At 42.6% G+C, this 16,114-nt stretch overlaps 1 protein-coding gene across 2 annotated transcripts; it reads left to right on the forward strand.

Moving 5' to 3' along the window:
* The first annotated feature begins 663 nt into the window (after positions 1-663).
* LOC136424492 (polyadenylate-binding protein 4-like) lies at positions 664-15,606 on the forward strand. Of its 2 annotated transcripts, XM_066413107.1 has the most exons (16): positions 664-943; positions 2,973-3,196; positions 3,568-3,761; positions 4,150-4,268; positions 4,864-4,977; positions 5,590-5,710; positions 5,938-6,078; positions 6,470-6,565; positions 7,144-7,259; positions 7,988-8,135; positions 8,637-8,865; positions 9,729-9,862; positions 11,796-11,834; positions 13,120-13,254; positions 13,947-14,051; positions 14,512-15,606. In XM_066413107.1, the coding sequence occupies exons 2-16, from the start codon at positions 3,001-3,003 to the stop codon at positions 14,581-14,583; spliced, it is 1,959 nt and encodes a 652-aa protein (XP_066269204.1). In that variant the 5' UTR covers positions 664-943; positions 2,973-3,000; the 3' UTR covers positions 14,584-15,606. The 2 variants fall into 2 exon arrangements, with proteins under 2 accessions (XP_066269204.1, XP_066269205.1); XM_066413108.1 differs by lacking the exon at positions 11,796-11,834.
* Positions 15,607-16,114: the final 508 nt, after the last annotated feature.

Consider the following 16,114-nt stretch of genomic DNA (forward strand, 5'->3'; position numbering starts at 1 on the left):
ACTGCATTCGAATGATTAAAATGCAAGAATCGGAAAAATCTGGGGCGTTTTATTCTGCTCTATCGCCTGATTTCTGTCAGGTTGACAGTACTAGTATAGTTGGACACGTATACACAAAGTCATAGCTTATAATATCTTACAATAGATTAGAAATAAGGGAAAAAGAGAAGTAGAAGACGGATATTCTTTGCATCATGTGAATGAATCGTCATTTCGTAAAAGAAATGGGGAAAACCCAATCTGACGTGTCACTCCTCCAAAACCGCGCACTTGAACCAAATAAGGAAATATGAAACTTCCCCAAGCTTTTCCCGCGCTTGACGTTGACCAATTGTACCGATTGTCTACGTGACGTCATCTTCGGGTCATGTATCTTTGTTGATTGGTCACGAAGGTAAACGAAGATGTCGTCTGGAAACTGGAAACAGGCAGTTGGGCTGGTTTACAACTCTATGGTTCGGAAATAAACATCCGCCAACTGCTCCGCCGTATGAATCAAGAAAGAAGACATTCTATTTATCAATTTCTACCAAAATCCGATCCTGTTATATATTCAAATGCATCGAAATTCAGAATTTGTACATAAATTACCGTATACGTTGAAATAAAACGTATCATTTCTTAGGATTATTTTCTTATAGGTGCGTCACTTCCGGCGGCTAACTCAGGCCGGCGTAGGTACCCCTCCTCACCTTTTTACCTGCGTCAGCTTCCACGCGTTGTTGTGTGCTAGCATTTTAGGCCCACACAACAGCCGTAAACCCAAAAATTTACAAAAAACAACAAAAAAACTTAAAAAGTGATAAAAATTCTGTATAAAAACTTAAAAAGCTTGAGAAAAAAACTCGCGAAACGGTGGTAGGAACGTCCCAAAGTCTGCTGAAGCTCGAAGATCCAGCCAAAATTGACAACGCCATCTTGGATTTGAAGACTAATTTCTGAGGTAAGAATTTCTCTTTTTTCTCTTAAATAACTAGACCTATCATTCTGACAGATACATAAAGTGTATCTCTGACGTCTATGGTAACTGATTTCTTGAATAACTGTGCCATTTTTTGTTTGAAAAACGTTGGAATGCTCCTCGCAAAATGGCTAGGTTTCCAGTGAGATGCCGGCAAACCAGCCAGAAAACGCCCACCGAATATTTTAGCGAATCGTTACCAAAATCATTAGTTAAAGCCATAGAATTGCGAGTTTCTTGTATTTTTCCCCGAAAGACCAGTCCTGGATTGTTTCCACAGAAGAGGATGTTGTAAGAAACCGGAAGGTTTGAGAGAATGTCGTAGTTTGGGTGGAATTGTTCCAGCGGTTGGGATTCAGGAAGTGAAAGCACGTGGTTCTGCCTCGTGGCCAAAGTGCGGATCACTGCCGGATTCTCGTGCGTTTTTACCGTCGACTTTGAACTCGTTTTTTCCTGACAACCACCCAACATACCGTAGATTTTGTAGATACTTTAGGAGGTTACAAAGGTGTATTGACTAGTATAATTTCTTGGCGAAATGCCCCCAAATTATATTAATCCAGGTCAGTCTCTAGTTGTCTGCAAACACAAATTATATTTTATGGTACACTTGCCTGTCTTCAATTTTTTTTCCCTGATGTCAAATTGAAAATTTCTTTCGGCTCTTTGGTAGAACATATTGACAAAGGATTTTGAAAACTTATCTTGCTGGGTTGACAAGCTGGGTCAAGAAAAGGAATCCATACTTTCAAAGTGTGACTCACCATTCAAATATGTCCAGAATTTTCTTTATAATATTCACAGAATTCCTTCTTCGGTGAAGGAGAAAATAAGCTAGTTCGGAGTTGCTACTACGCATGTGCAGTGTCAAAGGTGAAGGCCCCCGCGACGAAAACAAGACCCGTCTGGGCGTTGTTATGCAAATCTAGACAATGTGGAGGCGAGTACTGTTTCCGTCGCGGGGGCCTTCACCTTTGACACTGCACATGCGTAGTAGCAACTCCGAACTAGCTTATTAATATTGGATGACATTTGAAGACAATTAGAACAGACAATTATGGGATTGTCTGTTGCAATTTTGCAGCAGACCATATGCTTGTATTGGTAGTGCTGCCTAAGACTAAGTTAGTAAGTACAGCTTCTGTTTGTCTAGACAGTGTTCACGTGTTAGTTGACCTGCTTTCACACAGACTTTTAATTACTCGTCACCCTGGTTTTTAATTGATGAGATTATGTACACATTTGCTAGTTGGTACAGTGATCGACATCAATTGTTCGAAATTCTGTTTCTGTGAAAATTATAAAGGATGCTGTAACTTGTGATTGAGGGTTATAGGAAAGTTTTGCCATAAATAGCATCAGCCGGATACGCTGCTACGATACCCTCAAGGCCTTAGCGGTACATCAGCTTATCCGTTTTTTAATCAGTGTCCTGGAGATAATAAATGTCTCTTGAACATTTTTATACGGCTCAGCTAAGATATGTGGTATTTATAATTTGCTATGGGTGGTTTTATACCCCTGTATTGGACAGTTCACTAAGGGTTCTTTGATCCGGTTGAGAATTACCATACTGAACACCTTGGCTGGAACTGAGAGTAGGGTGATACCACGGTGGTTCTTGCACTCTTGCCTGCTGCCCTTGTTCTTGTAGAAGGACAAGATTACACCTTTCTTCCAGTCCTCTGGGCAGTTGCCATCTTCCCAGATGCCTGTGAACGATTGATTGATCAGACAGCGGTTCAAGTCAGGTCTTTGTGAAGGAACGAGCAATCCACCGCTTTTGTGATGTCACATTATGCAGATACATGTACAACATTTGAGATTTTGACTCTTTAAACAGTGGATCCGATCATAAGTTACAGGGAGTTTTTTTGTGCCCCTTCTCAGTTGAGAGATGTTTGAAATGAAAGATTGTATATTCTTGTCTATTTTCCCAGATCACACACACATTGAGTAGAGATCTCTTTTGAGCGATGTTTGTAAGATTGTATGTTGTCTTTTTCCCCAGATCACACACAACTTGAGTAGAGATCACCATGAACCCAGGCGGAGGTCCCACCTATCCGTGCGCGTCGCTGTACGTCGGAGACCTGGATCCCGACATCACAGAGGCCATGTTGTACGAGAAGTTCTCCCCCGCTGGACCTGTGCTGTCCATTCGTGTCTGCCGCGACATGGTGACACGCCGCTCGCTCGGATACGCCTACGTCAACTTCCAACAGCCAGCCGATGGTAATTGTTGTTTCCCCCTCATTTTGTTTGTTTGAACCTTCAATTTTTCATGAGAAGCTCAAATCGATGAGTTTGGATGGAAAGCTGTCAGAAAGAACCTTAATCCATGAAATATCACAAACAACTATTTAAAGATTTGTGAATTGTTCCATATTGTCAACTTTCTGTAGCCAGCAATGTTCCATATTGTCAACTTTCTGTAGCCAGCAAATGTGCTTCTTGCTCTCATCTCCTATTGAATAGAAAATGGCAGAAAGAACCTTGATAAATATTAATTTCACATCAAAGAAGGTAATGTAAAGAGTTGTGAATGGTGCCATATCAGTACACAATGTGATGTATAACTCATCATGACCTTTCACCTTCCCCAGCTGAACGTGCCCTGGACACCATGAACTTTGACACCATCAAGGGCAAGCCCATGCGCATCATGTGGTCCCAGCGCGACCCGTCGCTGCGTAAGTCCGGCGTCGGAAATGTCTTCATTAAGAACCTGGACAAGTCGATCGACAACAAGGCCATTTACGACACCTTCTCAGCTTTTGGCAACATCCTGTCTTGTAAGGTAAGAGCGATGTCTTCTCCACAACTCTACAGTTGTGTTCAAACTCACTCTCAGTTGATGATGAAAGATCTAAGTTCAAAAGATAGTGGATGCTATCTTGAGCATCTACATGTACTTGAATGTCTACTTGAATGTCATATGGGTTTGATGATGATTCGATGACGAGTCTGACAACCGACCGGCGGAAGTTCCTTCTGATCGCGTCTTTCGTGACGACACGTACGAGGCATTTGTCTGAAAACCACAGTCCTAAAAGATCATAGCATTCGTTAAAAGACATCAAAGTCAGTGTAAGTTGTTGGAACCCTGTTGTAAAAACATTGGCAAAACAATGTAGCAATTGTGCTTGTTCATGTTGATGTTATTGGTTATGTCTTGTCCCATTCAGGTTGCCCAAGACGAAACTGGATCCAGCAAAGGTTTCGGTTTTGTGCACTTTGAGACCCAAGAGGCAGCCGATGAGGCCATGGCAAAGGTCAACGGCATGATGCTCAACGGCAAGAAAGTGTAAGTGCTGAGTTCATTTGGTTAAAATGCAAATAGTAGTGGATAACCTCAAGTCGACCGTACACACTCACGCCCCATTTTCAGAAAGAAAGCTGCAACCTCATAGTTTCCGTTCGAAGATGAATTTCGGTTTGCTGAGGAATGAGTCCGCTCTACAGTCTACTTTATACTTCATTAAGTCAAAGTGCAAACACACGGGTTTGGTGATGATTCGATGACGAGTCTGACAACCGACCGGCGGAAGTTCCTTCTGACCGCGTCTTTCGTGACGACACGTACGAGGCATTTGTCTGAAAACCTAAAAGATCATAGCATTCAAGATAAGACATAGAAGACAGTTTCTTTTTATACACTCCATAGAAGTCATGTCAATAGATTCAAAGTGAAAAACAGGCAAACAGAGATGGCAGACTTCACCCCTTTGCATCGGTGAAAAACGAACATGAAAACAATGCTTAACTCCCATGGGTGTCAAGTTAAAATACTACTTTTCATAAGGTCGCAGATAGACCACGCAGACTTGATTTCACTAAAAGATTTGAGCAAGAAGAAGTGTTGATGAACATGATGTTTATTGTGCTGTTTTTCTCTGCAGGTATGTAGGACGTTTTGTGCCTCGCAGTGAGCGTCTAGCTGCCATGGGAGAAGCCCAGAAACGTTTCACCAACATCTACGTCAAGAACTTCGGAGACAAGTGGGACGATGACAAGTAAGGGTTTCATGTGTTGGGCCACTGGTAGTGGTGTGTGTGTTTAACTTCATTCTCTTTCCCAGTGCTACGCAGAGAAGCAGTATGTACCATTTTGAAGTCTTTGATATGATCGAACCCCAACATTCCGAATGCAAGGTCAAGCGCAGGGCTTTTTCTAAAAAGGGGAACAAGGGTGTTGTATCAACTTGCCCTGACCATGCCCTGACAAGCAGTAAATTTTGATTAATGCTTCGGTCCCATTTCCAATCCAGGGCAGGCTGGCAGCTTGTGGGAACGAAAAATATGATGTAAAAGCCCACAAACACAAAAATAGCCCGGGCGGGCACTGGATTGGAAATGAGACCTAAGCATAACAAGGGATGCTACTAGGTCACATGTGGCCACAGTCTTCAACTGTGACCCGACAGTAATTTTCCCCATTAGGAAGCCTTAGAATGGCCTTTTTAACTTTTCTTAACAATTCCTTAAAACTCCACACCGTAGAACACATCATCCCCTCCTCTGCTCCCTCCCAATGCTCCCACTTGCACATTTTTCACAGATTCCTAGAAAACCCCATACTAGGCCATTGCACCAGTCTACAAAGTTGATGTTTGTGTTTCTTTGCAGGCTGCGTGATATGTTTGAGAAGTACGGGAAAGTGGTGAGTGCCAAGGTGATGACAGACGACATGGGACACAGCCGTGGCTTCGGCTTCGTCAGCTACGAAGAGCCAGACTCCGCCGGAAAGGTACGTCAAGTCTTGTTTGTTTATTGGTATGCGCAAATGAAATAAGGAACAGAGGCAAATGAATATAAAAAATAAAACAATAGTGCAGGAGGAGGGAGGAAAGAATGAAATGTGGCAAAAAGTTTGCATGCATTGTATTCGAAAACAGAGATGTTGATAATGTTAAACAGTGAAACGGAGAAACCCTGCTGCCAAAAATGTTAATAAGCCATTCGTTAATTCTTAAGGCCTGCGAGGAAATGAACGACATGGAAGTTGAAGACGGACGTCGCATCTTCGTTGGTCGTGCCCAGAAGAAGGCGGAACGCCAGGCCGAGCTGAAGGCCAAGTTCGAGAAGATTAAGCAAGAACGCATCCAGCGCTACCAGGTAAGACTTTGTCTGAAAAAATTTTGTTAAAAACACTTTCAATTGTTGGTGAAAGTTTTCCTGCATTGTTTCATTGACAATTCAGGAGGGCTCAATTTACTGCTGTTCATACATTGAGTGTTGTTTAGATACAGTAATCATAAACCTGGTACCTCTATGCCAAACAATTCCACAGCACATCTAGAACAGAAAATACATAAAACGTAGGTTGGGCTACAGTAGCAAAGCCACTAGGAGAACCAAACCAAACCTGTCCTCTGTCTTCCCAAGACCTACCCACATACCAAGTATCATAATCAAGCCATAGCTTTTTACGTTATTGCTGGCCAAATTATGCACAGATAGATAGACACCAAAAATAACATGTTTCCATCTTGTGTGTGATTCTTAGGGTGTGAACCTCTACGTTAAGAACCTGGACAGCACCATCGATGAGGAAATCCTGCGCAAGGAGTTCTCCCAGTTCGGAACCATCACATCCTCAAAGGTACTTGATAGATCCTTTCCTTTCTTTATTGATAGATTCATTCATTCATTCATTTATTCATTCATTCATTCATTCATTCATTCATTCATTCATTCACAAAAGCTTTGTAGGAGAGAAGTCTTCCTTATATGCTGAGTGACATTCTAGCTTCTATATAGTGAAGCCAACAAAACTGGTAGTTTTAGGGAGTGTCAGGTTGTCTTTGAATGTCTTTGAACCAATATGGCAATTCCATAGCTTATCATCAAGCAGATGTTGGGGTAGAGAATTTTAATTTTTTTCTGACTGGCTGTTTTTTTCTTGCAGTCCATTGCTACATTGATGTCAGGTTGATATAGTGATTAGTACATGTATGTAACAATTTGATGCACATTATTTAATACATTTGGCTTCCTTCAGTCAGTATTGACCATGGTTAAACCCTAATTCACATAAGCCCTACAGCTAAGTCTATGGCTAAACAGTGGTATTTGAGAATGACAGTCTCTTCCACATAAGAAAGATGTGTGGGCTGACTCAGGTCTGTTGCAAAGCATATATGTTGCCGTCACCCTGACCCCCCTCCCTCCGTACTCCAGGTGATGACAGAGAACGGGCGCTCCAAGGGTTTCGGCTTCGTGTGCTTCAGCTCTCCCGAGGAGGCCACCAAGGCTGTCACCGAGATGAACGGACGCATTGTGGTCTCCAAACCACTGTAAGTCTGTCTAGCATAGTTATGTTTACCTTCACAGATACTTCAGTATTGATTAGTCTCTAAATGCTTCCCTGTTAATAATATCAGGTGTATTTGCAGCCAGTGCCACAGGCAGGTACCCAATGTGTAGGGTAATGAGGCTGTTTAACGTGTTCGAGGCACCTCCTCGAGCACGGGACCCCCGTTTTACGTCCCTCCCGGAAGACGATTTTGTGGAAAGCTTCGTGAGGCTACAGCAATCCGGACGTCCTTGGTTGGTCTCCCATCCAAGCACTGTCCGGACCGCGCGTTGCTTAACTTCCGAGATCGAGGGATCGGGTGTATCCAACGCGCCACGCGGCCGTAGCATTAAGACAGTTTCATTTCATTTGTGATAGTTGTAGGAGTGCAAATATTAGTTTCTGGTAATGTATGAAAGTTGTGAAAGCACAGGTGTTTAAACTTGGATGTTGCAATGCTTTTTCTTGGCAGGTACGTTGCTCTTGCACAGCTTGAGGAGAAGCGAAAGGTGCAGCTTGCCTTGGAAGGCAGTTTTTGTTGCGTATAAACACAGATGTTAAGACCCAGGAGTTGTGTTGTTCTTTTTGGGCAGGTACGTTGCCCTTGCTCAGCGTAAGAAGGACCGTAAGGTGCAGCTTGCCTCGGAAGGCAGTTTGAAAGTAAGACAGTTGTAAACTTGTGAAAATACATGTGTTTAGACTTTGTTTTGTCCTGTTTTTCCCTTGTAGGTACGTTGCCCTTGCCCAGCGTAAGGAGGACCGCAAGGCGCAGCTTGCGTCCCAGTACATGCAGCGTATGGCGGGGATGCGCATGCCGGCGCCCCAGCCCAACCAGATGTTCCAGGGATCCTCCTACTTCATGCCGTCCATGCAGCCGGTAAGTCTGATATAACAAACATTCACAGCATCCTGTATTGGTGTTAGAATATATATTGCTGGTTGAAATACTGTAAATCCTTTTGATATTGCAGTTGGTAATTTTAGCAGTTGGGGGAAAAGGAAGTAGTTGACAGCATTTGATTTTATTGGTCGGAAGAAACATCACTGTCTGAAAGGAAATTTTTAAGATTATGTAGCAAATCGAGAATAACAGTAGAAATGACCAATGGAGTAACAGTGTTAGCAAAGAGGACACTGGGACCTAAGAAAAACTCTAGGAATTTACACATAAAATTGTCATATCATGAAACAAGTGTGATATGCAGTAAAGCTTCACATGTCTATGGAAAGAGCATGCTTCGCTCTAAATGAAGATTTCTTTCTTCAAGTCTGTCCCAATCTAAAGTTTCAATATGTGTTTTTTCTAAATATAATCAGTGCTCCCTCGCTTCTGAAGCTTATATTTTTATGTTGACATGTTTTTTGTTCTTGTCCACAGCGCTACTTCCCCAGCCAGATGGCTCAGGTCCGTGCCAGTCCGCGCTGGCAGCAGGCCGCTCCGATGCGCCCTGGCGCCCAGGCCACCGCCTTCCAGGCCATGCCCGCCGCCGGGTCCCGCTTCCCGGCCGCCGCCGCCCCGCGTGCTGCCGCCGCAGCCGTGCGACAGGTGGCGCCCCAGGCGATGGCCCGCACCACGCAGCCACCTGCTCAACGGATGGCAGGGAGAGGTGAGAGGTCATGCAAATATTGAGGGGTGAGAGGTTATACGGGCAGGGAAGGGTGAGAGGTCACACAAACAGGGAGGGCTGAGAGGTCACACAAACAGGGATGGCTGAGAGGTCACACAAACTTGGATGGATGAGAAGTCACACAAACAGGGAGGGGTGAGAGGTCATGGAAACGGAGGGGTGAGAGATGCAAACGGGGTGAGGTCATGGAAACAGGGTGAGGTCATGGAAACGGAGGGGTGAGAGGTCATGCAAACAGGGAGAGGTGAGGTCATACAAATAGGGGGGAGAGGTTACATAAACGGGTGAGAGGTCACACAAACTGTGAGGGGTGAGGGTCACACAAGCAGGGCTGAGGGGTCACATACAGGGAGGGGTAAGAGGTCACGCAGGTAGGTTCACACAAAAGCTTTTTACACCAAGAAAATTGTTTTTTCTTTGACATGGTAGGAATAGATTGATCCCTTAGTTTAGCCCACGCTTAAAGAAACCACCTTGCTACTTGCGGGCCCCTGATTGGGTTTGGTGATGATTCGATGACGAGTCTGACAACCGACCGGCAGAAGTTCCTTCTGACCGTGTCTATCGTGACGACACGTACGAGGCATTTGTCTGAAAACCCTGTACTACGTAAATCAAAGCATAGTTGAAAGCACAATGAATTTTGTGCCTATCGACATAGAAAGCACACTGCATCTAAACCATTGGAGTACACCTCACATTAAACCTGGGAGTTGTCTGTAACCAATGAAATAGCTTGTTTCCCCTTTTGTTTATGTCCAATGAAACTGCTTGTTTTCCCTTCTGACCAATGGGATTTCTTGTTTCCCCTTTTGACCAATGAAACGGCTTATTTCCCCCAGGTGTTGCGCCAACCCAGCAGCCCCGTGTGGGAGTTGCCGCCATGGCCAACCAGCAGCCGCGCCCGGGATACAAGTACACCGCCACGATGCGCAACCCGCCCAGCGGGGGTCAGCCTCAGGCCATGAACCCATCTGTAAGTTCAACATTTCCTTATTAGTACGTTACAACATGCCTTGGAGATTCAACTTCGTACTGTGCTTGTAACCTTACTAAAATAAACTGTAATGATATTGTACAGTCAAACTTGTCTATAGCGACCACTTAAGGCACTTAACCTTCTCCCTGCTGCCTAACCCTGTAACCAATACAAGTTTGGTGCCAAAAGGCTACCTTAGCAGAGAGAAGGTTTAATGATTGTCACAGTCGACAGGTGCCTACTATAGACAGGATTCTTAATGCTTGGGTAAATGCGGGAAATAGTCTAATGGGACCACCAAAAACTGCCAGGTGGTTCGGTTTGGTCAACCCTGTACTAGTAGTGACCACCTCTTGATAACAAAGGTGGTCACTTCTAGTACAGGGTTGACCAAAACTTCAAATTTCAGTTGGATTTTTGTTCACTGCAGTAAGATTATCTAGATTTAAATTGATTAGAGTTGACCATTGTACAGGTCTGATGTTCCTATGAATACCTGTTTTAGTAAGGTTAGATACAGTAGAGGGTGCACAGTCTCCAGACTTCACCAGTCATAAATGTGTAGCAGTCCAAAGTTTAACAAACTGAATCTTAACAGGGACTGCCCCATTGTCCTTCTGGGTGTGTTCTGTTGTCATCTGCATGTATCGTTGCGTGTAGACATGTCTCTCTTTCTATCTCTGTCTCTTCTCTCCCTGTACTGTAGTGTTTTTGTCCGGATCTAAAGCGTCTAATGCATGTTGCAAGTCTATAGTCTGGTATCCATTCTATTCTAGTTTCGGTTCACTCCTTTGGTCGCTTCCTTGTAGAATATTCTGATTGGCTTTGAGTCACACGTAACAACATTGTAACAGGATTCAAATAGGCATTCAGAAGTTTAACCCCCTTTTAACTGCTGAGAAACGTTCGTTGATGAAATGATGTAGGACATAAGGACCAAATGTTAAAATGAGGACAAGAACAAAGCTATTCTGCTTGGAAGTGATCGTTGGATCGAACCGGAGTTACAATAGGATAAATTCCATGCTTGTGACTTGAGGAATCTCCCAAAAGAATTTGTATAAGTCGTTTGTCCAACATGAATGCCAGTCTTCTTTAATTCTTCGTCAGGAAGAAGCAAATGGAATTGAAAGTTGACTAGAAAGGGAAAAGGTAAAAGAAACGATCCCTTACTTTGGCATGACAGTCTCCCCTAACTTGGACTTGCTTGACTGCATTACTGGCTTTGAAAACTGACCATATCACGTGCTCAAAATGGAAAATCTAATTTCTGAACCCTTCGTTCGTCAGAAAATGTTTGCATCATGATTTACCTTGCAATGGCAATCATATCTACAGTAAAAAAATGACGGACTGGCAAGAAACCTAACAAAAAGGTCACCTCCCAGTTTCTTCCAATCAGATAGTCTGCATGCACATTGTTATTGACTTGAAGGTTACAAAAAAATTGTGTTTTACCCAGAGATGACAAAAAAATGGAGAGGGTCTGGCATGAGTGTTGGATACATTGATATTCTGTGGTGTTTACCGTACGTCTATGGGATTTCTGCCCCTTGTTCCACTCCATGTGAAGAGAACAGTTCAGTAAACACAATAAAACTTCAGGAAACACAACAAAACATGTTGACTTGGAGAGAAAAGCAAAAGCAAATTTGCAGTCTTTGTGTATCCTGACAGTATCAGCTATTGGTTGTAGGTTGTATTCCTGTTGTCTGATTCCAAATTGTTTCAAATTACAAGTTTTAAACAACAAGGAGTTTGTTTCTACTGCTTCTACCTAAATTTTAAGAGAAAGGATCTTCTAAAATGTCCTCTTCCTTGAAGCTGATTGGGGAAAGTTTTTTCCATGGAGTGGAGCATGTGGGTTATTGGTGTTGACTCTCTTCTGTCCTGTTCCCTTTCCTTTTCCCCCTCCCCACGGCTTCTGTAGGTTATGTACCGACCGGCTTCGTACGCACAGTCCAGCAAGGTGCGTCCATCCGTCCACATGTCTCTGTCTCTAGCCTCCCTACTTAAGCCTCTTTCACACATGTCCTATCGACTGAAAATGTGTTTACTTTCTACTGTAAATCCTTATGTATGTGGTGGTTTTATTTTCGCTGGGGTGTCTTACTGCGAAATTAAAACATTGTGAATATGTGTTCTGTATTTCTATAGTGCTACAGAATTGTTTCAGCCACAAACTATAAAAAATTCATTTTCCTTCCTTCTCCTCAAAAATAAATAATTGCTCTTTCTATTTTTCCCAAATCTACGACAGTCTGTTCTGTAGTTGCATTTGTAAAATTGTCACCATGGAACAATGATAAGTTGTCTGTGAAAGGGGCTTGAGCATTGAGTGAAGAAAGTGTTTACCTGACCCAGGGACTTCTCTTGGAGGGGGGTATCAGGAGTTTACAGTCTGTTTGACAAATGATTTATTTCAAAGGATAATGATCTGCATGAAAAAAGTTTTTGGGTTTGGTGATGATTCAGTGACGAGTCTGACAACCGACCGGCGGAAGTTCCTTCCGACTGCGTCTTTCGTGACGACACGTACGAGGCATTTGTCTGAAAACCCTGTCTTAATTGAAATTACACTTGAGATAAAACACATGAGTGTAAGAGGTATGTATTCAAGTGAAGTCAATAGACTGGTAAAGAAATTGTTTTTATCTATTCATTACTTACTGAATCGGAGAGTCATTGATGTCTTGTCAGAGAAAGTCCCTGGTTTCTTCTTAAGTCTTGTGTCTTCTCTACATGTACTGTCTTCTTACATCCACATTTGTTGAACGGAGTCTTACTCATCTGTGTACAATGTCTTTCCATGTGTATTGTCCATATCTGTGTACCAACTGGTTCATATTTGTACACACATCCAAACACATGTTGAGCACATTTATTTATAGATAAAGGTATATTTGCTTTTGGTCTCTATAAAATGGAAAGTGAAGCCAAATTGATTGGATCATGATAGTGAAAATGAACACTCTTAAAGTTGGTCCTCTAACTAGTATTACTTGTGAAACTTGCAAATCACATAAGAACATAAAATGTGAAGTGTAATTATAGCAAGTTTCTCAAACTAGCTGGTTGCAGTGCTTGATTGTCCACAAATATGTAATACACAAGTCTCTGAAATTGTAAAAGAAAAACTTCAGTAAGTGTACTGTCGTGCTTCACTGCACAGCACACAGTGTCGCTTTGTCCAGTGTTCACTGTCAGTTTGAGCGATTGACTAAACCCCCCTCCTTCTCCCCTACCCCCTCCAGGTGCAGGAGCAGTCCACCCCCCAGCAGGCCGTGCACGTCCAGGGCCAGGAGCCTCTCACCTCCTCCATGCTGGCAGCTGCCCCCCCTCAGGAACAGAAGCAGATGCTGGGAGAGCGCCTCTTCCCTCTCATCCAGGTCAGTTAGGGACAACTCCCTTGCAACTGTGTGGTAGCCTAGTATACATGTACAGTGTGGTAATGTGTAGCAAACTCCATTGATGTGGACAAGAATGTTATGCAGAATGGCAGTCATTCTGGCTGAATAAGTAATTATAGTTGAAAAACAGGTGAAGAGTGAAGAGATATACGGCGGTAGTTTTGGGGTTTGGTGATGATTCGATGACGAGTCTGACAACCGACCGGCGGAAGTTCCTTTCGACCGCGTCTTTCGTGACGACACGTACGAGGCATTTGTCTTAAAACCCTTAAAGTCACAAAATAAAGACATGATTTCCCTTTTGTACAGTTTGTTTTAAGAAAAGGAAATAGACTAAAATCTTATTCAACTTAAAGCTTTATAATCTCTCAAAAATGATACTGAGGAATGAAATCATGGGAAGTAGTAGAATTAGGAATGGCATTACTTGTCATTAAAAGTGTTGTACTGGTGTCAAAGAACGGCTGACGACCACCAGAGGTGGAAATCCTTTTTGGACAGACGTACTGCCCCTACCACTGCTCAGCTATGGGACTTAGAACTTGTGTCTAAAGTTGACGTTGTTTGTTTTGTTTACAAAACAGAATGTGGAATGGCATTGCTTGCTGTTTTGTACAGTTTGGTACTTGTGTCTGAAGTTGACCATGCTGTTTGTTTGTTGTTGTTTACAGAACAGCCACCCCGATCTCGCTGGTAAGATCACTGGCATGTTGCTGGAGATCGACAACGCCGAGCTGCTGCACATGCTCGAGTCCCGCGAGTCTCTCAAGGCCAAGGTCAGTATGTTTGTAACTTCCCAGACAACCTTACTGCTAAAACAGCTATTATAAATCTCGAGCAATGTATAGAGAAAGCTTCTGGTGCCTCTGCATATTTCTTGAGTTTAACATTGTATTTATTTACTGTTACTTAGGCCATGTTGATTTGATTATACGGATTACATCCGTGCACATCAATTTAATCTATTTTCATCTGTCTTCTATCACACTAATTTGTGCAAAGAAGCTACAAAATGAGCAAATATACGCCATAAATTGCAAAAAGATATCTCGGAAAATGAATACGTCGTAGAATGCCATACTTTTTTTTTGCTGCAAAACTTTTTTATTCGCATGCTTGCATCAGTTTTGAGCTTTGCAGAGTATGTCATCCATATAATCAAATCAACATGGCCTTATATGCATTCAAAGAAGAAACAAAACATTAAACAGAAAACCTTCCCATTCCCCCCTACAGGTTGAGGAGGCCGTGGCAGTACTGCAGGCTCACCAGGCCAAGGAGCAGGCCGCCCGCACCGGCATCGAGTAACAGCGCCCCCTACCACCCACACCAAGTTTCGCGAGGAACCTAACGTTAAACCTAGAGTAGCAAGCAAGCAAGTAATTCCTTCCTGTCGAAACTGTACGCCGAACCGGGTGAAGTGATATCTGGAAAGTTGACGCATGGGTAAAACTAAAACTTTTAACTGCAAAAATAGCGATAGCTGAGTGTGAATGAGTGTTTTACAGTTCCAAACCTGACTATTATGATACCTTTTGTATGAAAGCTGTCGAAACATCTCCAATGTCCATCTTGTTTGTTTCTTCGTTCGTTGACGACCTCTCATGCAAGGAATGCCTCTTCTTTTCAACAACAGAAGTGGAGTGGGCAGGATATTTTTGTAGTAAAATCAAACAAAACTGATAAAGACAGCCAGGAAGCCTGTGAGATGGTAAACTTCACTACGTTTTTCTATAAGTATGGTAGTAGTTGTCTTAGTTATTCCACATACGAGTGTTTTTAACAGCAGTGACATTCTACTATTACTAATCTGCATGGTTTGTTGAAATATTTAAGTGGTCAAGATTGTTGAAAAAAATAATGTTGGACAGTTTTTGAATCATATATAACATCCTAGGATGACACAGGGTTGAACTGGTAATAGCTTCATGTTTCTTTATGCTATTTTTGTAAAAAAAAATTGTAAAACTAATCTTACGTTTGAAAAGGTGCCGCCTGGCAAGGTGTACAGTTTTGCGGGAATGATAGTTGGAAAAAAGACAAAAAAATCGTAAAATAAGGAAAAAAATTCGATCTCAAACAGAAGAGAAGAAGACGTAACCACACGGAAACTAGAGGAGGCATAAAAATGGAAAAAGTATCAAAAACACCGCAAAAACGTGGAAAAAATGGGAGACGATCTTGTTGGGCAACTGTGACGAGATCAGCTCTTGGAATGAGTGTTATTTGAATAACTGGTGTGAAAGTGTGTTCATGTTTGTGTTAAGGCTGGAAGATGCCTTGAATGTGTACCATCTGCAACTTTGGAAGTAAAACAACAGTTTCACACCAGCACTGTGGTCTGTGTCTTTCATTTTGTACATTCTTGTAGACACTATAAGATACATATAGAATACTAAAATTAGGGGAAACTTTATTTTCCGTCACACAGCTAGTAGTACTAGTTAAGATGTACGTTACATGGAGATAGACCAATTCACCCCCTGAAACCCATGAATTTCATGTCGTTCTTTTCCTTCGCCGAGAAGGTTACATGTATATTATCGGTTTTGGGTCTATATGTATGTCAAGAGCATAACTCTAGAAACCTTTGATGGATCTTCGTGATATTTGGTAGGTTAGTAGCCATTGTAAGAACGAAGCTCAAGTTCAAAAATAGTTCACCTGGCGTTTTCCTACAGTACTGCAGTGGACTTTGTATGTTTATGTGTTTGTATGTAGACAATATAACTCAAGGAACTGTTGATGGATCTGCATGATTTTTGGTGGGTGCGTAGCAATTGTGGAAATGGGGGCCAAGTTCAAAATCGGGTCACCTGGCATTTTCCTACGGTACTGC

The sequence above is a fragment of the Branchiostoma lanceolatum genome, chromosome 18 (genome assembly GCF_035083965.1).
Source record: "Branchiostoma lanceolatum isolate klBraLanc5 chromosome 18, klBraLanc5.hap2, whole genome shotgun sequence".
NCBI classification, from domain to species: Eukaryota; Metazoa; Chordata; class Leptocardii; order Amphioxiformes; family Branchiostomatidae; genus Branchiostoma; species Branchiostoma lanceolatum.

Coding starts and splice junctions, on each gene's coding strand:
- LOC136424492 (XM_066413107.1), top strand. CDS start 3,001: ATGAACCCAGGCGGAGGTCCCACCTATCCGTGCGCGTCGCTGTACGTC. Junction 6,566..7,143: donor GAACCATCACATCCTCAAAG/GTACTTGATAGA, acceptor TCCGTACTCCAG/GTGATGACAGAGAACGGGCG. Junction 9,863..11,795: donor CTCAGGCCATGAACCCATCT/GTAAGTTCAACA, acceptor CGGCTTCTGTAG/GTTATGTACCGACCGGCTTC.